The sequence below is a fragment of the Miscanthus floridulus genome, chromosome 4, assembly GCF_019320115.1.
Source record: "Miscanthus floridulus cultivar M001 chromosome 4, ASM1932011v1, whole genome shotgun sequence".
NCBI classification, from domain to species: Eukaryota; Viridiplantae; Streptophyta; class Magnoliopsida; order Poales; family Poaceae; genus Miscanthus; species Miscanthus floridulus.
In genome coordinates, this window is record NC_089583.1 from 83,544,857 (window position 1) to 83,570,516 (window position 25,660).

General features: G+C 45.2%; 1 protein-coding gene across 1 annotated transcript; it reads left to right on the plus strand.

Moving 5' to 3' along the window:
• The first annotated feature begins 3,110 nt into the window (after window positions 1-3,110).
• On the plus strand, window positions 3,111-7,491 carry LOC136551890 (protein indeterminate-domain 16-like). The gene is made up of 3 exons (XM_066543423.1): window positions 3,111-3,636; window positions 3,778-4,180; window positions 5,775-7,491. The coding sequence occupies exons 1-3, from the start codon at window positions 3,495-3,497 to the stop codon at window positions 6,730-6,732; spliced, it is 1,503 nt and encodes a 500-aa protein (XP_066399520.1). The 5' UTR covers window positions 3,111-3,494; the 3' UTR covers window positions 6,733-7,491.
• The last annotated feature ends 18,169 nt before the right edge of the window (window positions 7,492-25,660 follow it).

The window sequence follows — 25,660 nt, forward strand, 5'->3', positions numbered from 1 at the left end:
CACATACACTAGCATTGGTGGAAATAAATACAGATTGTAGATTATTTCACTAGATACACATGGGTGTTCTTTCTTGTTGATAAAAGTGATGTGTTTGCAACCTTCAAGACATTCATCAAGAGAATTCATAATGAGTTTGAAACAACCATCATGAAAGTGAGAAGTAACAATGGAAGTGAGTTCAAGAACACAAGAGTGGATGATTTGTGTGATGATTTTGGTATTAGGCATTAATTTTCAGCCAAGTATACTCTACAATCAAATGGCCTAGTTGAAAGAAAGAATAGAACTTTGATTGACATGGCAAGATCAATGTTGAGTGAGTACAATATGAATCATTCTTTTTGGGCCGGACCAATCAACACGGCTTGTTATTATAACAACCAACTCTATTGTCACCCCATGATAGAGAAGACACCTTATGAGATATTGAATGAAAGAAAGCCCAACATAGCATACTTTCGAGTTTTTGGTTGTAAATGCTACATATTGAAGAAAGGCACTAGATTGAGTAAGTTTAAAAAGAAATGTGATGAAGGTTTCTTGCTTGGTTACTCCACTACTAGCAAGGCATATAGAGTTTGAAATTTGGCTAGTGGTACTCTTGAGGAGGTTCATGATGTAGAATTTGATGAAACAAATGGTTCTCAAGAGGAAGATGAGAATCTAGATGATGTGAGAGTCACTCAATTAGTCAATGCAATGAAGAACATGGACATTAGTGATATAAGACCTAGAGATGCGATTGATGTTGAAGATGACAAGAATCAAGTGCTCTCTAACTCAAATAAACAAGCTAGTGGTTCTCAAGATCAAAGTCAAGCAAGTGCTAGTGTCGACAAAGTGCAAGATCAACTACAAGTGGCTAGTTCATCATCTCAACCAAATGATCAATCAAATGCAAACAATCAAGTGCAAGTGCTCCAACCACAAATGTTGCAAGAGATCATCCTTTGGACTCTATAATTGGTGATATTTCTATAGGTGTACAAACAAGATCTAAATTGGCATCATTTTGTGAACATTTCTCATTTGTGTCATCTATTAAACCTAAGAAGATAGATGAAGCTTTGAAGGATGTTGATTGAGTCAATGCTATGCATGAAGAGCTAAACAACTTCAAGAGAAATCAAATATGAGAGTTAGTTGAGAGGCCTATGAATCATAATGTAATTGAAACTAAGTGGGTCTTTCGGAACAAGCAAGATCAAGATGGGATAGTAATAAGGAATAAAGCAAGATTAGTGGCTTAAGGTTACACTCAAGTTGAAGGTCTTGACTTACGAGAAACATATGCTCCGGTTGCTAGATTAGAAGCAATTAGAATCTTGATAGCCTATGCTTGTGCCCACAACATCAAACTCTATCAAATGGATGTCAAGAGTGCATTTCTCAATGGTTACATCAATGAAGAAGTATATGTTGAACAACCTCTCAGTTTTAAAGATGAAAAGAAACTCAACCATGTTTACAAGTTGAGAAAGGCTTTGTATGGATTGAAACAAGAACCAAGAGCATGGTATGAGAGATTGAGGGATTTCCTACTCTTTAAGGGATTCAAGATGGGTAAGATTGACACCACTAAAAACCATTAGATGAGAAAAGGTTTTGCAAGCTAAGGAATGAGTTGAACATATTGGATTTCTCAAATATGTGTTGATGCACCCCTATTATATGACATGCCTCTCCTTCGAGCAAAGCAAGGTAAAGTTAATGGACATGTCATTCATCCATTGCTAAGGATTTGTTTAGTTCATCTAGTCATTCCTATCATATCCTAGGCTCATTCATGAAAATCAAATGAATTTGATGCTTGTATGGTACCACTATTGCTTGTATGTTTGAAATGATCTTGTGGTAGCATATGACATATTTGTGGGCCTGTAAACCTAATGCTTAATCTAGAAAATAAGTTATAAGCGTTTAACTCAATATGGTACAAGATAACCCTTATTTAAAGTTGTGAAGAAACTTGACCTTGGATCAAACCGAGTTAAATATCTTTTGCAAGTGATCTAGATTGAATCAAATTGGAAAAATAATCCTAATGCAAAAAATATGCAAATCTTTTGCGCATTCGAGAAAAAAATACCGTATCAAAATAATTCCTTTGAATTCTTAAAAAATACGTTTTGATTGGGCATTTGTAACTTATAGATATTAATATATATTTTTCTAAAAATTTGGTTAAAGTTAAAAGAAATTTGACTTAGTATGAAACAATTATAATTTACAATGAAAGAGAGTAACAGTAAGCCAGTATTATAGCAGACAAAAGTATTCCAGATATTTCCGTCAAAAAAAAGTATTCCAGAGAGGCAGAGACGCGAACTGAGACGTACAGTGTTTTCACCCCAATTATCAACTTTTGGGGGTTTTCATTAGGAAAATATCTGCAGGCCTAGCTATAGGATTAGACAGTTCCTCATGGACCACACGGAAATTGAATTACCACTACTTCAACCCACCCATTTTACATGTGTGATTCTCTGAAGCTGGAACTTTTTTTTTTACTGCTTAACTGAACTCCAACACTACTTTTACTCAAAAAATGAACTCTTAACACCTATAGGCAGCGCACCTATAAAACGGATTATGGTCTGTGGAACCCAGTTTTGTCAGATAAATGAAGCCCCTTGATTGTTTCATATATATTTAGATCAGTGTAGCTGAGTAGCCAAAAACCCCAAGCGTCCATCCAATTCCCTCTCCAATAACCCAAAGTCCCAAACAAACAAACAAACAGGCATCCATCTTTTTGTATGTTCGTATACGCATCTAAACTCCCTTTCCATGCAGCAAAAAGATCTTTTATCAATTGTGTTGATATGCATGATCAATTAATTGCTCATCTCCATATCCTCTTCCTGTACTCTTAACTGCTGCATGTACAGGGCACAATGCAAACCAGCAGCACTACACTACCAACCCCAGAGCTTTCCCCCTTCCTTCTCATATGACCCCCCAAAGAAAGCTGCTAAAACCTAAAGCAAGTGTGGAAAGCTGCATCCCCGCCCCCCCCCCCCCCCCCCCCCCCCCCCCCCCCCTCTCTCTCTCTCTCTCTCTCTCTCTCTCTCTCTCTCTCGATCGTTTGCTGCTGATGTCTCTGTAGCAGCTCCACAAAAGCCAACACCAAGACCCCTTCCTTCTTCCTACCACCACCCCCTTCCTTAATTCCTTCTCCCAGCACAACCTGAGTTGTAATTATTATACTACAAGTACTCATCAGTAGTATTCACCTCTCTCTTTCTCTCTCGTTTATTGTTTGTTTGTTCCCCCATCTGGTTGTTGATTGATCTCTTCTTCTCCCCTCTGCCGCTCGGCGGCTATATATACGTCCAATCTAATCCCCATCCCATTCCGTCTCCATCGCCTGATCAAACCAGAGGTAGTAGGGGGAAAAGGAGCAAGTTTTCTGGCTCTTCTCCTTGTTCCGTAGTCCGTACTATTCTTAGCGCTAGCTGTTCTTCACCAAGATCGCCTCGCCGTCACCCATGTTGGGCTTCTGCTCCCCTGCGGCCGGTTCACCTCCCGACGAGGCGACGCCGGAGCCGTTCCGTTCGCTGCAGATCGCCACCTGCACGGCCGCCGCCGCCGCCACGACAAAGAAGAAGCGCCGGCCCGCCGGCACACCAGGTAAGCTAGCAAATCGATCCCGAGACAACCGTGGTCCAGTTGGCTACATGCATGGTAGCTAGCTAGTAAGCTCGGTGCAGACTCCGAGATCGATCCACCCATCCTGCAACATGTAGTAACGCGGTACGGCAATGGCTGCAGACCCGGACGCGGAGGTGGTGTCGCTGTCGCCGCGGACGCTGCTGGAGTCGGACCGGTACGTGTGCGAGATCTGCAGGCAGGGGTTTCAGCGCGACCAGAACCTGCAGATGCACCGGCGGCGGCACAAGGTGCCGTGGAAGCTGCTGAAGCGGGAGGCCGGGGAGGCGGCGCGGAAGCGGGTGTTCGTGTGCCCGGAGCCCAGCTGCCTGCACCACGACCCCTCCCACGCGCTGGGCGACCTCGTCGGCATCAAGAAGCACTTCCGCCGCAAGCACAGCGGCCAGCGCCAGTGGGCCTGCGCCCGCTGCTCCAAGGCCTACGCCGTCCACTCCGACTACAAGGCCCACCTCAAGACCTGCGGCACCCGCGGCCACTCCTGCGACTGCGGCCGCGTCTTCTCCCGGTAAACGAACCAACAACTTCGATTCTCATGTCATTGATCGATCGATTTGGCTCAGCATCTCCATACTGCTCGTCTGCTCAGCTCTAATAAAGATTATTAGAAAACCCATTAAAAATCAGCATACAGTAAGTTTTTCTTCTCCCTTTCGTTTTTCTTTCGTCTGTTAGTTGGTTCACCACCGGCTGCACGGCCGCCGGGGGCCGGGGCTATGGGCGGTTACATCGCACTGTACAGTGCCGGCGGCGCCGGCTCCGCTCTCCTTTTGGGATGTCTGCTATTAGGCTATCTCCGACGGAGATGACCCAAATTTTAGCGTTTAGGTCACGGACAGCAAACAAAGGGTGCTACCCAGATTGTTCCATCTCCAACAACAGCGAAGGCAAATCCTTTCTTCCTCTCTCTCCCACGCGGCTGCAGGGCATGGCGACGGTGACGACGTGGGGCGACGGCGCGCGCTGGCGCTGGTGCGGCGCTCGGAGCAAGCGGCGCCCGCCGCTGACACGGTCTGCCTTCTTCCCTCTCTCTCCCGGCCGGATCCAGACCCCCTCCCTCCCCTTCTTCTTCCCTGACCCTCCCTCTCCTGGATCCGGCCGGTGGCGCCCGCGTCGGAGGAGCTCGCGCCCGCGCCTCGGCGGAGCTCGCGCCAGCGCCCGCGCCCAGCCGAGCGCGCGCCCGCGGCCCGGCGGAGCTCGCGCTCGAGCTCTTGCGTCGTCTTGCGGCAGAGATTTGCGTCGTCCGGCTGCCGAAGACGCTTATTTGCCTTTCCCTTTGCGTGGTACGCAAAATCGGTCGGCTGTTTGTGTCTTCCGTTGGACTGCGTTTTTTATGACGCAAACCACTGCTGACTACACATTTTGCGTTTTCGTTTCATCATTGGAGACGGTCTTAACGGGGAAAGGAAAGGGAGGCCGGGCGGGCAGGTGGATCAGAGTACAATTCCCGAGGGCAGCCGCCCGGCCCTCCTCTATGTGCGTGCGTGCGTGTGTGCCGTGTGTCCCGTGTGCGTCGTGCGCATCGATCTCGGCGGTGGGCTTTCTCTTGCTACTAGTATTTTCCTATTGCTTCCACGGTCCGGCATGTGTTCCCGATAGGCGCTAGCCGCCGCTGGAGGTTTCGGCTTTGTGCCCGCGCTTCAGCGGCAAAGGCAAAGGCAGCGTCGTCTTGGCGCGCCATTCGATGGCCGCACGGCGCAGGCGCAGCAGCCCCGGCGGCCAGGGCGAAAACTCCAAGCCTGACAAGCTGACTCCGAGGCCAGCCAGCCGGCCTCTTTGGATCCTATAGCCGTGTGTGCTACCAGCAGCGACGTTAATTCATCGTCGTCTCACGCTCACACATGCAATAAAGTCTCTCTCTGCTTATTACGCTCTTGGCTTTTGTTCTTGAGTCGAGTTCACTTGGCCATGCACGCATTCATCCTTGGTCTCTTTGCACTCATGTACTATTACTAGTAGCCAAAATGTTCCCTTTATTTGTTTCCAGATGATATGGAAGCGTTTGCTTATTGGCAGACCGGGAGCGCTGTACTGTACGTCCTAGCTGAGATGATTATTAGTGCCCTCAGGCTCATCTGATGATGTTGCCATCCAATGTGCAGGGTGGAGAGCTTCATAGAGCACCAGGACACCTGCAACGCCGGGCGGGCACGGGCGGACGCCTCGCCGGTGTGTGGCGCCGGTGTGGCCGCTGCTAGTGCCGGGTCGCAGCAGCAGGCGCCGCCAGCCATGTCACTGTCGAGGACGGCGTCGAGCACCAGCCCGTCCAGTGACATTGCCATCAGCCCGGTGGCCTGGCCCGGTCCGGCACCGGCGATTCCAAGCCCTACGACCGCCGCGTTCCACCGGTTCGAACAAGTCCCATCGCCGCGGACGCCGCCATCGGACCACCACCGCGGCGGACACCACAACCTCGAGCTCCAGCTCATGCCGCCGTCCTGCAGCGGCGCGGGCGGTGTCGCGCCGGTGTACTGCGGCGGCGCGCCACGCACTCCGGCCGTTCCTCCACAGAGCCGCGACGACGCCGTCATGCAGCTGCAGCTGTCCATCGGCGTCTGCGGCGGCGGCGGGTTCGCGGACGCGGGCGAGCGTGGCGACGAGGTGATGATGCTGGCCACAGCAGCGAGGGAGAAGGAGGAGGAGGCGCGGGAGCAGCTGCGGCAAGCGGTTGCGGAGAAGGCGGCCGCGGACGAGGCCCGCGCGCAGGCGAAGCGGCACGTGGAGCTGGCCGAGCAGGAGCTGGCCAGCGCCAAGCGGATGCGGCGGCAGGCGCAGGTGGAGCTGAGCCGCGCCCACGCGCTCCGGGAGCACGCCCTGCGCCAGGTGAACGCGACGCTCCTCCAGATCACCTGCCTCGGCTGCCGCCACAAGTTCCGCGTGCGGGCGCCGCAGCTGATGGACGCCGTCGTGGCCCCCGAGGTGGCCTGCAGCTACATGTCCTCCGTCGTGACAGCAGAGGGCGGCGACGCCGAGGTCGTCGACAACGAGCCGCCCCTCGACGGCGCGGACGCCATGCTGCGGCGGCGCCAACACGCCATGGCCATGGACATCGTCCTCTAGCTAATAGCCTGAAATCAGATGATGATCTTCGTTTCAATACCTTCTTGTTTTTGCCAACGAGACGCCGGGGTTGCATTGGCGCGTGCATCATTAGGAGGTGTGATGTAATCAGACGCTGATGCCTGATGGACAGTGGAAGATCGCTAGCTCGATCGATCCAGTGCCGCCTAGTGTTCGAGTCCTGTGATGAGCAGAAAGGATCGGACTATCGGAGAGGTAGCCTAGGCAAAAATCCAAGGAGAGACGAAGACGAGGGCGCTGCTAGCTTACTGTGACGTGCATGGAATCTTTCGGTGTTTGCTTCCCATTGGATCTTGTTGGAAAAACATTACTATTGCTCATGGAAAGCAAGTTGCTGATGCCCTTTGTAAAGGTCAGGCATTCTAGCCAGCAAGGATAAGGGTCGATTGCATGTATTTGTCACAACTAAATTCAACGACGACTGCAATATATCAGTAAGAATCTTTTTGATAGACCTAAAACACTGATGTTTCTCGGCCGTTTTCAGTAGGGGGCAAGGCCGATTTGAGCAGGCGCGCGGTTGGTTGGATCGAGCGGCGGAGGGCGCCAAATGGAAGCGGCCAGAAATGGTGTTTGGAAGTGGGAAACCAGGTGGAAGAATCTGGGTGGGGGGACAATGAACTGCTGGACGCTGAAATACGAGGGGAAATACAACGCGCACTAGGGCCTTGTTTAGTTGGTGAATTTTTTAGAAATGATATTATAGCACTTTTATTGTTATTTAGCAATTATTGTCCAATCATAGTCTAATTAGGCTTAAAAGATTTGTCTCGTGAATTTCGTCTAAACTGTGTAATTAGTTTTATTTTTTATTTATATTTAATGCTTCATGCATGTGTCTAAAGATTCGATGTGACGAAAAATCTTAAAAAATTTTACAAAATTTTAGGAACTAAACAGTCACAAGAGATAAAACTTCAAAACTCCCAGGACACACTGTTGCGGCGCAGCAATGGCACTAGTAGTCCAAAACAACACGCACAATCACGCGTGCATCCACGCACACAGTAGTGTGTGTCTCTCTCTCTCTCTGCATCGACGTCGCCAGCATGGAAACAGATGCGGACGCGCGCATGGTTTTCAGTGCCAGGATAGCTTTCTTTCTCTAGCTGAGCCCCTGAGCCGAGCTGATCCCTCCTAGCCTTCTGCCTCCCCTTGTCTGTCTTGGCTAGAGATACCCTACCCCTGTCTGATCTGTACCGTCTCGTAGCACTGAAAGATATGCAGAAAGCTCTCACAGAGTCACAGCACGTGAGCGTGGGGAAGAAAGGTGATCTGTACGAAGAGCCCAAACGAGGCAGCAGCTCCTCAGTCATGGCCTCTGGCTAGCTAGCTTGTGCTGCTTGGCCACGTTTAGTTTCCTCCCAAAATACTAAATTTTTCAAGATTCTCTGTCACATCGAATCTTTAGACGCATGCATGAAGCATTAAATATAAATAAAAAATAAAACTAATTATACAGTTTAGACGAAATCCATGAGATGAATCTTTTAAGCCTAATTAAACTATGATTGGACACTAATTGGCAAATAACAACGAAAACGCTACAGTATCGTTTTGCTAAAAATTTCGGCAACCAAACTAGCCCTTGCTTGCTTGCAATTTGCAAATGCAGATGCACGCTGATCAAGCAAAGCGCTTTTAGTGACTGAGCTGGAAGAACATTCGTCCGTGCGCTCCCACGTGAAGGCGGATCCGCAAATGCGTTGCATGTGATATGCGCTGGGTCTGCACAGAGAAGAATATAGATGTACGTGCCTCCTGTGTCATGTAGTGTTGTTTAATGTGTCAACGGTCTCTACTCTCTACTATGCACTACTGGTGTGTTGTAAAGTTCCTATAAAAGATGCATATGTTACTACATTAATGATTTTTAATTAGAGACATATTATTTTTCTTATAAGTGGTTGTATTTCAGCCGATCCTAGAAATGCCATTTAAGAACAGCTAACAAATGGTCGGTAATACCATTTTTAAGGGCAGTTCTTAATACGAGCTGCTTCTGAAAATTGAAACATTTTTAAAGACGGGCCATCTAACCAACATGAATTTTAGGAGAGGCCTATAATATGGACCGCCCTTAGAAATACGGGTCGTGTGAGGCTTGAGGTCACAGGTTCGAATCCTTGAGAACACGTACATGAGTGCATTTTGCGAGAAAAATCGAGTCTTATGACTTTGTGGCTGGTGTGGTTAGCCACATAGGACTGAGAAACATCTTTTTTGCGTGTCTTTTAGCATCATTTTCTTTTTTCCCCAATAGGTGGTATAGTTGCACAGCCAGCCCTACAAATAACATCCATTTATTTCTTCTGGCCGGTGCTACTTGCTCCGCCTCTATGTCGTTTTACTGTCTCCCCAGCCATAGATTGGTGCCCGAGCTAACCACTAGCGACGTGCCTAAAGACCTTGATAGCGTTGTCGTCATCCCGCGAAGGTTAGATCAGCATCCTAGCATGATTGGTCGTCTTTACCTTTCCATTTACTTCAAATTTCATTTAGTGCTTAGGTCGAGCCGAGCATGGTCACATCTCCCACGTTAACCCTCTAGTTGAGGTTCAACAATTTTTAATCACTGAGATGGAATCAGTATGTACTATTATGCATTGTAGTGCTTATTTCTCCCTACGTAGCTTGTGATTTGTGGCAGCTTTGGATTAGGCTAACAGGCGTTCCTATTTTTAGTAATTCATATTTGTTCATAATTTCATATTAGGTAATTGTTCAAATTGAACATGTTCTTTATATATACAACTGTCTTACTATGAAAGGAGCGTTTACCGTGCGACCTTGTCATTTGGTAGCTAAGGGTGGTCGTACCAGGACCCCAGCACTTGCTGTTTGTGACGTGGGGCCGCCGTGTTCACCAAGGGCGAGGGTTAATTGCTTTAGTGGTTATTCATGCTCTTCTTAGTCAAGAAAGTTAGCAAAATTGTTGAAAACCATTTTTCTTGAGCGTCTTTGTGCTTTGCAGCTTTGCACAAACAAGCATTTAGACTGTCTAGCGAAAGTGTCGAAGTGGATGGAGATTATGTAATTTTCAGTCTAGTTCACATTCTCAGGATGTTTAGCCTACATCATGCCATTTAGTACCTGAGTAATGTCAGTTGCATTATTCTACGTTTCTACTACATATAGTGCTTATTTTATATGTAGTGTCCTTATGTTGTGATGCCTCTGTATCCATTTGTATGGACAAGTTAATCATTCTTGAATTTCAGTCATGCTTCAACTCGATCTTTTTGAAATAGAGAGCAAAAGAGAGCAAGCTAAATCCTTGAGCACTTGTGGGCTTTGTCAATCGTTCACGAGGCATTTGTTACTCTAGACGGCTAGGAGTCGCCTGCAAGCAACCAAGGTTGTGGTCAGCCATGACAAGTTTGTGAAGGCCCAATCTTGCCTTCGCAAGGGAAGAGATCAAGCTTAATGGATTATTGAGGAAAGTGATTGGAAGAGACCTGGGTATGGTGCACCTTGGAGTGGTCACTCATGGCTTCCTTAACGGAGACATATGATTCACATGGAGGCCCAAACTTCGGTGAAACAAATCTTGTCTCATATGTGTTTATCTTGATCTACTTGGTTGTTCATGTTTGTGAGTGCATGTGTTTTGTGGACATTCTATTGAACTTTCAATGGTTATTTAATCTGATGTGAAGTTTTGTTTTGTATTAAATTTAGAAACTCCTATTCAACTCTCCCTCTAGGCGACATCAAGGTCTTTTCGATCCCAGCCATGGGAAGGCTCTCTTGGCACCTTAGGGAAACTTTCTTGATACATTAGAACCTTCTTCTACCTTAGTCTCACATACATTGCTTGGGATTGTATCTCTAGTGAGATTGAAAGCATTCTATAATTGATTGCATCAAATGTTTGATCACTTTGGCACTAGGGAGGCTTCAATCAAGCATTATTGGCTTATTACTCTTAGAGGTTGTCTCCTCCTAAACAACTTAGAGATCATGGTTCCATTGAAGCACTTCAAGGAAGATTGTAAAGGTGCTTTAGAAGTGATTGTGAGGGATTCTTGTGCTCTGACCCCACTGGAGTGCTAAAGAGCAACTATAGTGGAATCGAGATATGGAGTGATTATTTGATTTTAGCCAGCTTTGATAGAGGAGCGGTGAACACTGAATCCACCTCAATGTGGATTAGGGGTGAACGCAAGTCATCAATACCTCAATGTTGGATAAATTCATGCTCAATTTACCTTCTTATTACAAGTTAGTTTAAGTGATCTACTTTCTTAGAAATGTTTGATTGCTTGACACCCTAGGTTGCAAATCCTCACCTAGATAGAAAGAGTAGTATTTTTAGGACTCAATTACGGTTCTAACAAATACCTAGTGTTTGTGTTTTTAGTTGAAATTGCATATTTCAACCCCCCTCTAGTCAGTATCCTTGATCCTATAGTAGTGATAGGTAGTAATTGTCACGTGCCACTTTTGGCTTATCATTAGTGATGCATCTTGGGTGGTTCAACGTCCATCACTATTTATTTATTTTTCATGTAGTGATATACTTCATAGAGTAAACTGAATAACCTTTTTACTAACACATTCTCCTTATGCTGGATAATTATTAACTTAAGCCCAAATTATCACAATGGAGGTGAAGAACTGGGATCTTGTGTGGAAGCAGGTTTACTGGGCTTTGGCGATTACTACATGTTTTTTGCCTACCATGGTAGGAGGTTTAGTAATATATGCTAAGAGCAGTGGATTGCTATGTTTAGCTTTTGTTCCTATAGAACTCCAGTCTTGTTTTTACTATATGTGCATCTGTTGTAAAATGGAACGACTAAAACATTGCTTGATGTGGAGCTAATATGATGTTACTTTTCCATTAAACCATTACTGAGGAGTGAGGAGTCATTTCAAGTCAAACATCATAGGGAAAATTGAGTTGTCATTAATTTTCTTCTTCCTAGGATGTTCTAGTTGTTATTCTTAGGCTGTGTTCAGTGTTTGGTGCATCATAGGGACGAAGTGGGATATTCCACTTTATCCTAGTGTTTGGTTGTGGAACAGGTGGGGCAGAGTCATCCTTGCAGAAGCAATACCTCTAGATTCTAGGGCATGCTCATCCTTTGGAAACGAGTTAGAGTTCGTCCTCGTAAACGGTGTCATCGTCCGTTCGCTTGCCCGATCACAGGTCACGTCGCTCCTTCGACTTGCCGGCACCACCGAGCGCCATCCGCGCCTCTTCACGCCACCGCCCTCTCCCCTTCGTGCCACCACGGTACCCTCATGGCTGCCCACCCGTGCTGCGTCTGAGGTTGAGTCCACTTTAGGCGAGATCCAATGGCGCAGTAAGCAGCGACAGTGGGTGTAGCCGGTATCGAGGTAGGTGAGGACAGCCGCGTTGGGCAGGAGTGGCTACTGCCGCTCCTGTAAGGTTGAGGGTGGCGGGAGCGGATGGGGGTAGGGGTGGGGGCAGCCCAGATGGAGCTCCAAACTTGTGGATATAGTACATTACTCAAAAAGAATTCAAACTTGCCTGTTCATATTCTACACATATTTACCCGTTTTTTTTCTTCTTTTTCCACATTTTTTTCCATGGATCGGTGCAACAACAGCACGCTATGGACAAGCTCTGATGATCGATGCTTATAGCCGTATCCACGCATGCATGCCTTGCTGAATCACTGATTACTGGTACGTGCTCATTCATGTGCGCTCTCCAGAGTTCAGACTCAGGCGAGACTCAGCTTTCCCACCACCATCAACATCGTTTCAGTGCTTCACATTTACTCCGTACACGAGCCCACGAGAAAGCGACTTTAATTTCTCAGGTGGGTGAGACTGAGCCTTGAGAGTACAGCCGCGCTCAGGCTCAGGGACGGACAACGGGTCGGCCGGCTTGGCTGGCACCTCCCGACCTCCCGTGCGGGTTTTGGCGAGGCGAGGCGTCGAGTCACAGATAGTCAGATAGAGCAAGCAGCGCCAAGCAGGAGGAGTACCGGATGCTGCGTCCTCTCGTCTGCCATATGTCAATAAATTCAGGGCTAGCTCGTGGGGATGGCAGGCATTGGTTTTCCTGGGTACTAGCTGGTAGCCTTTCTACTGCTCGTCTCTCCTCTGTGTCGTCTGTCCTTGGCCTTTGGTTGCCTTGTGTTAAAGACGCTGATAAGCAAGGTCAGATACCCCTCACAAGTTCTAAATGCGTTTTGTTCGTTCTCCTTCAATGAAACCTGGTGTGTATCTGCAGGGACGAAGTAATAGCCTGTCTTGATCAAAGCAGCGGTCATGCATGGAACAGTAACAGCCTAATAGGGAAGAAGTCAATGCATGACATGACATGAGCAAACGAACCAAACAGTGCTGGACGCCGGCGGAGACTCTCATCAGGGACGACCGGCTTGTTCTCCTGTGTGGTTTTTTTTTCTGACAACAACAACATATATTATATAATTAAAGCAGCCAGTTTACAAAGTCCATGGAAGATGTGGGAATATGACCTCCGGTATCCATAAGACAAGATATAGGCCGCACCATCAGAGGTGGTCCAGCCCACAAAATCAAGGCGTGCATGCACCGTAAGGCTACAATAAGACATTGTATAATATCAAATATAATACTTTCTTTGTAACCCTACCCCTCCAGAGCATATAAGGAGGGGCAAGGGTTCCCTAGTCGACATCCCCATATAGATCCTAGACCTAGCCTAAGGCATCTGATCACATGCAATATCATACAAAGCCAATACAATCCAACAGGCCACAGGAGTAGGGTATTACGTCGTGCTGACGGCCCGAACCTGTCTAACTCTTGTGTCTCTGTTGCCTTCTTGTTCTTTATTACACGCACCTCTACCGATCAATCTACCTTCGTGGGATACCCCTCGGAGGACTGCCGACGATATACTGTCCACAGTTGGTGCGCCAGGTAGAGGTGTGCGTGCTGTTTCCATGACGAACAAGATGGTACGTTTTGCAGGCTCCTCGTCCTTCCCACAGCTTGGCTAGATCTTTATGGTCGGATCGATCTCCTAGGTCATCAATGCTGACGGAGATGGAGAGATCATCGAGCCAGTGCAGATTGATTCTACGCCAACCACGCCAGCACCTGCAGTTGCAGATCCGATCTCGGAATAGCCTCCGAGGTCGTCTTCATCAACAATTCACCGCTCGCTCCCCCACTACCCGAGGAAGCAGATCAACAGTGATGATCTGGTTGCATCCATCGATCAGGTCGGGCAGAAGCTCGTCGACCACCTAGGAACAACAATAACGCCTTCTAGGATAATTGACAATGTGTTGCTAGGTCAAAATATGGTCATTTCTATGGACTCCGCGACTAAATATTTTATTTTAACTTTTTATGAAATGAAAAACTTAGAAAATAGTTAGAAAATTATAGAAAATCCGTACTAGTTGAACTTGAGGACCGTGTTCAGCTCGGCGAGCATGTTCTCTGCCGAGCGGTAACGGACATCAAGGATGAGCTTTGATTCTACGAGGGAGAGCGGCAACGGTCGTGGAAGACCGTGTTCCCTTCCTCGTAGAATCGGAGCTCTTCCTTGACCAAGTACGGTGTCGTCCGGTGGAGAAATGCTCGCCGAGATGATCACGTAAGCAAGGTCAACTAGTACGGATGGTTATTTATTGAAACATGTTTTTGAGCTATAAATCCTGTTGGCCGTCTTCTTCCTCCCCGAGCCCGCCCGAGAGCTTAAGTTCAAATTTAAGCAGTGTTCTTGCTCTTTCTCCATCCATTCTTTGATTCCTCCATCGATTTCTTCGATTCCTCCGTCGATTCTTCAGTTATAAAGGTTACCAACTTAATACTCTCATGTTTCACCATTGTCTTATCTCATTTTGTTCACTATATATATATGGTTCTTTATTGTGGTTTTTTTTATTTGTAAGCAATTTGAGCTCAAAATCACTTAAGCTTGCATATTTACATGAAGGAAGGTTAAAGTAGCTATTAAAAACTAGTATTCATCGTTCATTTGTAGCATGTATAGCACACTTCATTGTTTAGAGATATAGAGAATTTTAGAGTTTTTTTAATTTTATTTGTTTATAAAATGAGAAATTTATAGTATATTAAAAAATGAGTATAGAGAGTAGATGGCAACTGCTTTCGGGTCCTCGGCCTCTCATCGGTTTCCAAAGCAACTTAGGCCGGGCCTCCCACTCATTGCATGCGGCAAGTGTTGTGATGAGACGAAGATTGTGATGCAGTACCGAGTGAAGAAGGAGGGTCTCAACAAGGGTCGCATTTTCTATAAGTGTTCGGATCGCAATGTGAGTAATTTTATCGTATTTAATGAATATGGTTAGTTTATACCTATTTTCATGATGGTTGTGATTAAAGTTCTAATTTTCTATTTTAATTTCAGTGGGATGGCACTGGATGTTCAGGCTTCTATTGGGAGGAAGAGTATGTTGAACTCGTGCAAAAATATCTTACACAACAGGCAGATATGGCGGCTAATGAGGCAGTGATCCAGCCAAAGAAGCCCAAAGATGTTGAACAAACGGGGGATCTGTCTGTTTTAGTTGGGATTGGTCGTGAAATCCTTGTGCTGCTGAATTGTATTTTAGCTTTAGTGTTTTTAGTGGTAGTTGGGATTGTCTACATTGTAGCGAGGCTTTCTTAAATTTATAGCTTTTGTAGTGGTATGCATGTTGTATAATTAACTAATTATGTTCTAGGTTTGAATACGGTATTTATGTCATGTAATACAGATGAGTCGGCATTGGATGTACAATGCTGATCGTCGCTCCCAAGAGTTCATGGATGGCGTGCATTCTTTGTTATGTGCGGCCGAGGCAAACAAATGCGATGGTTTCATGTGCTACCCATGTGTCGTATGTAAGAATACGATGGAATATGCTAACTCAAAGACTCTTCATTCACACTTGTTCAAGTCAGGTTTCATGCCAAACTATATTTGTTGGACGAAGCACGGAGAAACCGGAGTTGTAATGGAAGAAGGTGAAGAAGAATAATGGGGCGATGATGAAATTTTTGCTGAATATGGTGCCTTAAATGATACTGCAATGGAGGAAGCTGAAGAAGATGTGGGGGCAAAGGAGAAGCCTGCTGAAGAAGAGGTGGGGGTAGAGGAGAAGCCCGCTGAAGAAGAGGTAGGGGCAGTGGAGGAGCCCGCTGACGATCTTGGTCAGGCCATTCGTGACGCACAAAGAGAATGCGAAAGTGAAAAGGAGAAGATCAAGTTCGACCGCATGCTAGAGGATCACAAGAAATTGCTATACCCAACTTGTGATGTGGGGTAGAAAAAGTTAGGTACCACATTAGAATTGCTGCAATGGAAGGCAAAGAATGGTGTATCTGACAAGGGATTCGCAGAGTTACTAAAAATCCAAAAGAAGATGCTTCCGAAGAATAACGAATTGCCTAGCACTACGTACGAAGCAAAACAGGTAGTCTACCCTTTAGGATTAGAAATCCAAAAGATACATGCATGTCCTAATGACTGCATCCTCTAATGTGGCACGGAGTACGAGAAGTTGGATGCATGCCCTGTATGTCACGCATCGCGGTATAAGATCAGGCGAGATGACCCTGGTGATGTTGAGGGCGAATGTCCCAAAAAGAAAATCCCTGCCAAGGTTATGTGGTATGCTCCTATAATACCACGCTTGAAACATCTTTTTAGAAATAGAGACCATGCAAAGTTGTTGCGATGGCACAAAGAAGACCATAAGGTAGATAATATGTTGAGACACCCTGCTGATGGGTCCCAGTGGAGAGCAATCGATAGAGAATTCTCCGAGTTTGCAAGTGACGCAAGAAACTTAAGGTTTGCTTTAAGTACGGATGGTATGAATCCTTTCGGGGAGCAGAGCAGTAGTCACAGCACTTGGCCTGTTACTCTATATATCTACAACCTTCCTCCCTGGTTATGCATGAAGCATAAGTTTATTATGATGTTGGTGCTCATCCAAGGCCCAAAGCAACCTGGCAACGACATCGATGTGTACCTGAGGCCACTAGTTGAAGAACTTCTACTTTTGTGGAACAAGCCAGGTGTACGCGTGTGGGATGAGCACAAGCAGGAGCACTTTGACCTGTGAGCATTGTTGTTCGTAACAATCAATGATTGGCCAGCTCTAAGTAATCTTTTAGGACAATCAAACAAGGGATATAATGCATGCACGCACTATTTTGGTGACATGAAAGGTATATTCTTGAAAAAGTGTCGCAAGGTCGTGTACCTTGGGCATCGACGATTTCTTCCTGCAAATCACCCCGTAAGAAAGAAAGGCAAGCATTTTAAAGGTAAGGCAGACCACCAGACCAAGCCTCGCAACCGAACTGGTGAGGACGTCCTCGATATGGTCAACGATGTGAAAGTAATATTTGGAAAGGGACCTGGTAGCCAACCTGTTTCAAAGGACGCCAACGGTCACGCACCCATGTGGAAGAAGAAGTCCATATTTTGGGAGCTACCCTATTGGCAAGTCCTAGAGGTCTGCAGCACGATCGACGTGATGCACCTGACAAAGAATCTTTGTGTGAACCTGCTAGGCTTCATGGGCGTGTATGGGAAGCCTAAGGACACAATTGAAGCACGACAGGACCTACGGTGTTTGAAAGAACGAGACAACCTGCATCCAAAGAAGACAGATGATGGATGTCAGTACTTAAGTCCTGCCAGCTACACTCTTAGCAAAGAAGAGAAGGACAACTTGTTTGAATGCCTAAATAGCATTAAGGTACCATCTGGATTCTCCTCGAATATAAAGGGTATAATAAATGTGCCAGAGAAGAAATTTGGACACTTAAAGTCCCATGACTGCCACGTGCTCGTGACTCAATTGCTTCCAGTTGCATTAAGAGGAATTCTACCGCCAAATATACGTCTAGCCACCGTGAAGCTATGTGCATTCCTCAATGCAATTTCTCAGAAGGCAATCGATCCAACGGATCTAGCGAAACTACAGAATGATGTGGTTCAATATCTTGTCAGCTTTGAGTTGGTGTTCCCTCCTTCCTTCTTTGATATCATGACATACCTCCTAGTTCATCTGATCAAGGAGATTACTATTCTTGGTCCTATGTTCCTACACAACATGTTCCCCTTTGAGAGGTTTATGGGAATCCTGAAGAAATATGTTCACAATCGTGCTTGGCCAGAAGGAAGCATCGCCAAGGGCTATAGAACAGAGGAGGTCATTGAGTTCTGTGTTGACTTCATTCCCGATATTAACCCGATTGGTGTTCCTAAATCGCGACACGAGGGGATACTAAGTGTAAAGGGGACACTAGGGAAGAAAACATATATTGGTAAGGGTGATGATTATTTCAATAAAGCACACTACATAGTTCTACAGAACTCCTCCTTGGTAGATCCGTATATCGAGACACACAAGAACCTCCTCCGATCTGAGTTCTCAGGGAAGTCTGAAGCATGGATTACGCGTCAGCACATGGAAACTTTCAGCGACTGGTTGCGAAAAGAATGTCAGGGTGATGAGAGTATTGATGAGGAGCTGTATTTGTTGGCTAGGCAGCCATCGTGGCATATCCTCACATACAAAGGGTATGAGATAAATGGGAATATATTTTACACAATAGCACAAGATAAAAGGAGCACCAACCAGAACAGTGGTGTCCGCATAGATGCCACCGACCCTAGTGGGAACAAGCAAACACACTATGGCCGCATAGAGGAGATATGGGAACTAGACTATGCATCTTATTTTAAGGTACCTTTGTTCAAGTGCCAGTGGGTAAAGATGACTGGAGGCGGCGTAGCAGTCGACAACTAGTATGGAATGACAACAGTGGACCTCAACAATATTAGATACAAAGGTGAACCGTTTGTCCTTGCGAAGGATGTGACTCAGGTGTTCTATGTCAAGGACATGTCTACAAAACCGAAGAGAGAGAAAAATGACAACCACCCAATCAATGATGAGCCAAAGCACCACATAGTTCTTTCAGGAAAAAGAAACATCGTTGGAATTGAAGACAAGTTAGACATGTCAGAAGATTATGAAAAGGATGACCGAATTTCACCCTTCACAGTGAACAAAGACCCTAGCATCCAGCTAAACGATGAGGACACTCCATGGTTACGGCACGATCATAACCAAGGGACATACGTCAAGAAGAAGTTCATTACTATGCCCGCTTGATATATATATTGATGTTCAATAGTGTGTATTGGAGATATTATGTAATAATTGTGAATTTATGTTTGATGTTGAATTATGTCACATTGAAATGATGTGAAAACAAATTTATGTTTGATGTTGGGATTATGTCATGTTGAAATTATGTGAAAACAAATTTATGTTTGATGGTGGGATTATGTCACGTTCAAATGATGTGAAAACAAATTTCCAGTCGAAACACAAGAGTTTTTCTGAATTTAATTAAACACTATATTTTTTCATTATCAAAATAGTAATTTAAACACTATATTGTGTTTTAAAACTTGTTAAAAAAATTAAAACTTTAGGTCACATAATTTTCCTGTGTGCAATAAAGTAAAATAGAATCTATATTTTTTAAAATATTTTTATGTCTTTTATTTAATTTTCTGTGCAATTAACTATCCTTTTATCATTTGTGTAAAAAGAAATATATTAAAATCCTAATGAATTGGCGGGCAACGAAACTGCAGTTCGGCTGCCCGCCAAAAACCTTTAGTCCCGGGCGCCACCACCAGCCGGGACTAAAGGTGTGACCTTTAGTCCCGGGCGTTAGTCCCGGCTGGTGGTGGCGCCCGGAACTAAAGGTCCTCTCCCTTATATAGCCTCTATGCCTGCCCTGGCCCCTCTTCTTCCTCCTCCCCACTGCCGAGCCAAGCCCTAACAGACCATCGCCGCTCGTCCGATCCGCCACCGACGCCGCACCTCGCGAGCGCCCACACGCGCATCGGCGCCCCACTGCCCCGACATCGCGCGCTCGTCGACGCACCACCCCCCGACCACCCCCGGCCCGTCCCCGCTCCACCGTGGGTCGTCCCCGCCATGGCCGGCCCCGCTCTGCCGTGGCCGTCCCTACCGCCGGACTGGTGCCCTGCCCCCTGAACCGCCGGATTGTAGGAGAGGAGGAGCAGGGCAGTAGAGGAGAGAAGGGAGGTGGAGGAGAGAAGGGAGAAGGAAGAAGGAGAAGGGAGGAGAAGGAGAAGGGAGAAGGAAGAAGGAGAAGGGAGAAGGAAGGAGAAGGGAGGAGGAGGAGCCTCGGCCGCCGGCCACGCCCCTCGCCACCTCATCATCACCACCTCCGGACGCCCATCACCGCCGACCCCTACATACGTCAATCATCACCGCCGACCCCTACGTATGTCGATATGTGTTTGCATGTGATATATGCAGAGGAACGCCTCGTTGTGTTGTATGCGGAGCAATGCCATCATTGTGTTGTATGCGGAGCAACGCTGCTTCGTTGTGTTGTATGCGAAGCAATGCCGCCTCGTTGTGTTGTATGCGGAGCAACGCCGCCTCGTTGTGTTGTATGCGGAGCAATGTCGCCCCGTTGTTGTATATGCAGCAGCAACGCCGCCCTGTTGTTGTATATGCGGAGCAACGCCGCCTTGTTGTGTTGTATGCGGAGCAACGCCGTCGTTGTGTTGTATGCGGAGCAACGCCGTCATTGTGTTGTATGTGGAGCAACGCCGTCTCGTTGTGTTGTATGTGGAGCAATGCCGCCTCGTTGTGTTGTATGTGGAGCAACGCCGCCTCGTTGTGTTGTATGCGGAGCAACGTCGCCCTGTTGTTGTATATGTGGAGCAACGCCGCCCCGTTGTTGTATATGCGGAGCAACGCCGCCCCGTTGTTGTATACCCTAGTGAGAACGACGATTCGCCCTAGCGAGAACGACGATTCGCCCTAGCGGGAACGACGAATTCGCCCTAGCGAGAACAACGATTTCGCCCTGTCGTTCTCGCTAGAGCGAATTGTCATTCTCACTAGGGCGAATTTGTCGTTCTCGCTAGGGCGAATTCGTCGTTTATATGACTTGTTTACATATATGACTTGTTTATATATATGACTTGTTTATATGACTTGTTTACATATATGACTTGTTTACATATCTAACTTGTTGACATATATGATTGTTTACATATATGCATTGTTTATATATATGACTTGTTTATATATGTGACTTAGATTTATTTTGTTTATGACTTATTGTACATATATGACTTGTTTACATATATGACTTGTTTATATATATGTGACTTAGATAAATTTGTATATGACTTATTGTATATATATGACTTGTTTATATATGTGACTTAAATTTTGTTAAATTTGTTAGATATGACTGCCCCGGGAGACAACATGGAGGAAGAAATGATGAATATTATTGCCAATGCTGGTGAGCGGGATGTTGATGACGGAAGTCAATACCTAGCTCTTGAAAATGAGCAAGAAAATACAGGCGAGGTATATATACTAAATATATATTATATGTGAATATTGCATATATTTCTGTGTACAAAAGATATTTATTTATTATTTTTTTATATGTAGCCCTCTGGATCGGCGACCACAATGGCGAAGAGCAAAAATGTTCGAGGACCGAAGAAACCACTGGAGGGCCGGTACATAATATCAGAATTCAACATCGAGACAGGCGAACCACTTGGTCCACATAAAAGGAAATTCGTGGAACACTGTGGGTACCTTGTAAGGGATAGAATTCCAATCAGTATCCGTGAATGGAAGAAAAAGATCAACGAGCCTGATGTTAGTTTTGTCTCTGATGTTAACAAGAATTTGCTCTGGAATGATATCCTTGCCCATTTCACGTTGCAAGCGGATGATTATGATGATATCAACGATGATGAATTGAAGGAGCTAGTTCGATCGTGGGCTATGAAGAAGATGGCCATACAATTCCAGACTTGGAAGAAACACCTATACAACACATACATCAAAAAGAACGAAACGCCAAATTTCAATACTGCTACGGGCCCGATCTTGAAACAGAGGCCCTATTGGAATGATTTCGTAGAGTATAAGACATCAGCAGAGGGTGAGGCACGGGTGAGAAGGAACCAAGAGAATGCCCGAAAAAAGGTATACCACCATGACATGGGATCAGGTGGCTACGATACTGCCATTCCGAAGTGGCAAAAAATGGAAGCGGACATTATTGCTAAGGGGATCGAACCAGAATCAGCCAAGTGGCCCCCACGCATGAAGAATTGGTTTTTCGGTCATGGGGGAAGACTCGACCCATAGACCGACCTGGCAGTGTATGGGCAAAAACTTGAAACAGCAGCACACCGATTGGCTTTTGCTATAGAAGCTAAAGAGATTGGTGTGTTCAAGCCCAATAGAGAGAAGGATGAGCTAACGTATGCCATCGGGACTGCTGAACACATTGGCCGAACTAGAGGCTTAGGACGCAACACTCCATGGGTTCATGGTTTCCCTAATGACAGGGAAACCTACCGAAGCCGCTAGAGAAGCAAGGAGAAGCAAGCAGCGTAGGTGACAATGTTGGAGGAAATGGTGCTTGAAGCAAAGGAGCGAGAAAAAGCAATGGAAGCAAGAATGCAGGAAGAAATCAGAAAGCAAGTGCAGATAGCAATGAGTGCCTAGAGGCAGGCATCAGAGCTAGGAATGAATGTTAATATTAGCCTCCCTGGTCAGTTGAAAAGCAGCTGCGCTTCCACTGAGCTGCCAAAGCAAGATGATGTAGCGCTGCGCTTCCTCGTGGATGATGTCACTACTCCAATGACATCAATTGAGCTACATGTTCCAAGGGGGAATGACACAATCAAGGTCGCTATTGGTGTTTTTACTCCTCTAGACCCTACCAAGACACCAAGAATCAATGGGGCACCAATACAACCTGGATATGCTAGGGTCGTAGTGGATAAAATGAGCAAAGGTTATGAGGATCTAGCTCTTGACATTTCTGGAGGTGATGGAGAGAAGACTCTAGGAGAAGCAGAGAAGGCATATATACTATGGCGCAAGCGCTGCATCATTATCCCTGGGGCGTCTGCTCCACCGCCAGTAGACATTAGGTGCGGACAAAAGTTAACAAAACAATTTTTTGATAATTTTCTATGGGCATGACTAATAATAAGCATGTACTTATATCTCATTATTTTTTGTACTCACAAAGCAGGGCCTCCGCCAACCAAAGTCCAGTTGTTGCTTCTCCCGACCATCATAGTGCTCAGGGCAATGATGACGCCTTCGAAGGCACTACTGCATCCCCACCATCTCCAACTCCTCCACCACCTCCAAGGAAGCCCACAACTCCTCCGCCGAGGTCTCCAACAGCTCCGCCGCCTCCAAAGTTTGCACTGCCTCCAAGGCGGTCTCCAATGCCTCCCCCGCCTCTAAAGAAGCCAGCCCCTAAGAGGTCCGCCCCGCAAACGAAGCCGTTGCCCTGCCCGCTGGCAAAGAAGCAGAAAACAAATACTCATCCAGTTATTCCCCAAAAATTATCTTATGAGAAAAGTGAACAGGAATTAAAGGATGCAGTACAAAAAGAAGTGATAGATTTCTTTAAAGGTGCAAAACAGGCACGATGAGCGAGGGAGAACCCGGAGCCATCATACTTCTTCCTACCTCCAGATCAGCTAAGAAAGAAGTTGGAACAAAAAAAATGGGATTCTCTTAAGAGCGCCGCGAAACAACCGATATTGGACTATGACCGCTCTCTCACCAAGTCATATGAGGTGGCGCAAAAAAAGAAGAGAGTAGGGAAAGGTGTTGCATAACTTGGACAACAATCGCAACAATCAATCCCCCCTTGTCATTCCTAATGAATATGGTTCAAACTTAAACTTAGTGGTGGAGGTAGGCGGCTATGAGTTGTTTCTTCGGTTTTATGAGGAAACTGGTTTGAACCTTGCCGAAGTGCTCGCTGAAGGACCATCTGCTCCGGAAGTGGATCCTTACAAGAAATTTGTACCAGGCCAGAGTCTATACAACCCAAAGAAATTAGGTGAACTGGGTACGCAAATATACCTGCTAAACGGGTGGTACATGTCGGCGTCTGATGCGGGACAAATCTATCTTTCTGTCGGAATTAGAAACCACAATTACTTCCGTGGTAATGACATTATCTATGCCGAGCTTGCAGAATTACACCAACTATGCCACCTGGACTCTCTCGACAAAAGTCTCATTAGCTGCTATTATCTGTAAGTGTGATTATTTTCTACTATATTCACAATTTCTTTATTATATATTCACAATATATATATATTCACAATTTTCATGTATGCAGATATGAGATGACAGAACTTAGAAAGAGAAAGGATAATGATGTTGGGTTCGTTGATCCATATGTCGTATACAAACACCCTAACCCCCCGAAGGATTATAAGCCTCAACCTAAGAGAAATCTCATGAATTTCTTAGTGAACCAACGCGATAAGGAGATACTCTTCCCCTACAACTTCAAGTGAGTGTTATTATAAGTAATTAATGTTGATTATATATATATATATATATATATATATATATATATATATATATATATATATATATATGTTTATGCAGCAATCACTGGATATTGATGGTCATCGATATGGTCAATAGTAGATTGAAAATCTTAGACTCGTTGAAAAAACTGCAAACGGAGTATCAAGACATGATAGATATTATACAAGGGTAATTAATTTAGTTTCTCTATAACAACATATATATATATAATGGCGCCAATCTCTCAACAATTATTAAAGGTTAAATTATTATTTTTATTTTATTGGGAGCAGAGTTTGGAAAAGGTTCATTGAGGAAAAAAAATGAAACATTGCAAAGCGCCACTGGGTGTAATCGCATACAAAGTAAGTACTATAACTACACATTTATATTCAATTAACACCATATGATGATTTCAATTCACCCTAATTGATTTTTTTTGTCGTAAAAGTGGGTTCTAAGGCAGGAGTAGGGTAACAACTACTGCGGATACTATGTTTGCGAGTTCATCATGGCGTACTCAAAGAGAACTCCTGAAGAGCAACTCAAAGTACGTATATAAATACTTTTTCCTTTATATTATTTCGATCGTATAGTTACAATTTCTTTATTGCTCTCATTTGTATAAGTAATTACATGAGCAATACACACACACACACATATATATATATATATATATATATATATATATATATATTAATACTTTTTCCTTTAATTTTTATTGAAGACCGAATGGTTGAGGAAAAGAGTCATACGACTTGACCAACTTAAAGCAATTCGAGAGACTATAGCATGATTTCTAAATGACCAGGTCATCAACCCCAACGGCGAGTTCTACAATGACCCGAATGAAACGTGGATGTCAAATCTGGAGGAGTGAATTGCTAAGGACATAAACAATTTATATATCAAACCTTTGTAATATATATATATATATATGTATGTATGTATGCACATATTATATGTACATAAAATAACGTGTGTATATATATGATCATCATATATATATGCATGTACGCGTATATTCGTTTGTTATTTATGTACAAAGTTCGAACAAAAACTTACACGTGCGAAGTACACATATATATTACTATTAACAGCGTATTCTAAAATGTATTTTAATATCAAAACTAATCATTAAATGAAAAAAGAAACAAAAAATAGAACCCAGAAAAAGAAAAAAAGAGGGACATTTAGTCCCGGTTGGTGTTTCCAACCGGGACTAAAAGTCCTGCTTCGTGACAGTCCCTGGCCAGGCCTGGAGGCCCCCTTTACTCCTGGTTAGTGTTTCCAACCGGGACTAAAGGTCCCCCTTTAGTCCCGGGCGTCAAGCCGGGACTAAAGGAGGGTACCTTTAGTCCTGGATTGGTGCTCTCGGTTAAGAAACCGGGACTAAAGGGGTTTCTCAACCGGGAGCAAAAAGCCTTGCTGCACCAGTGTTATTTCTTGATTTACCCTCCTTATTGACAGAGTCTAAGTGGCTACACTTCTCCTAAGTGGAAGAATTTTCAAATTTC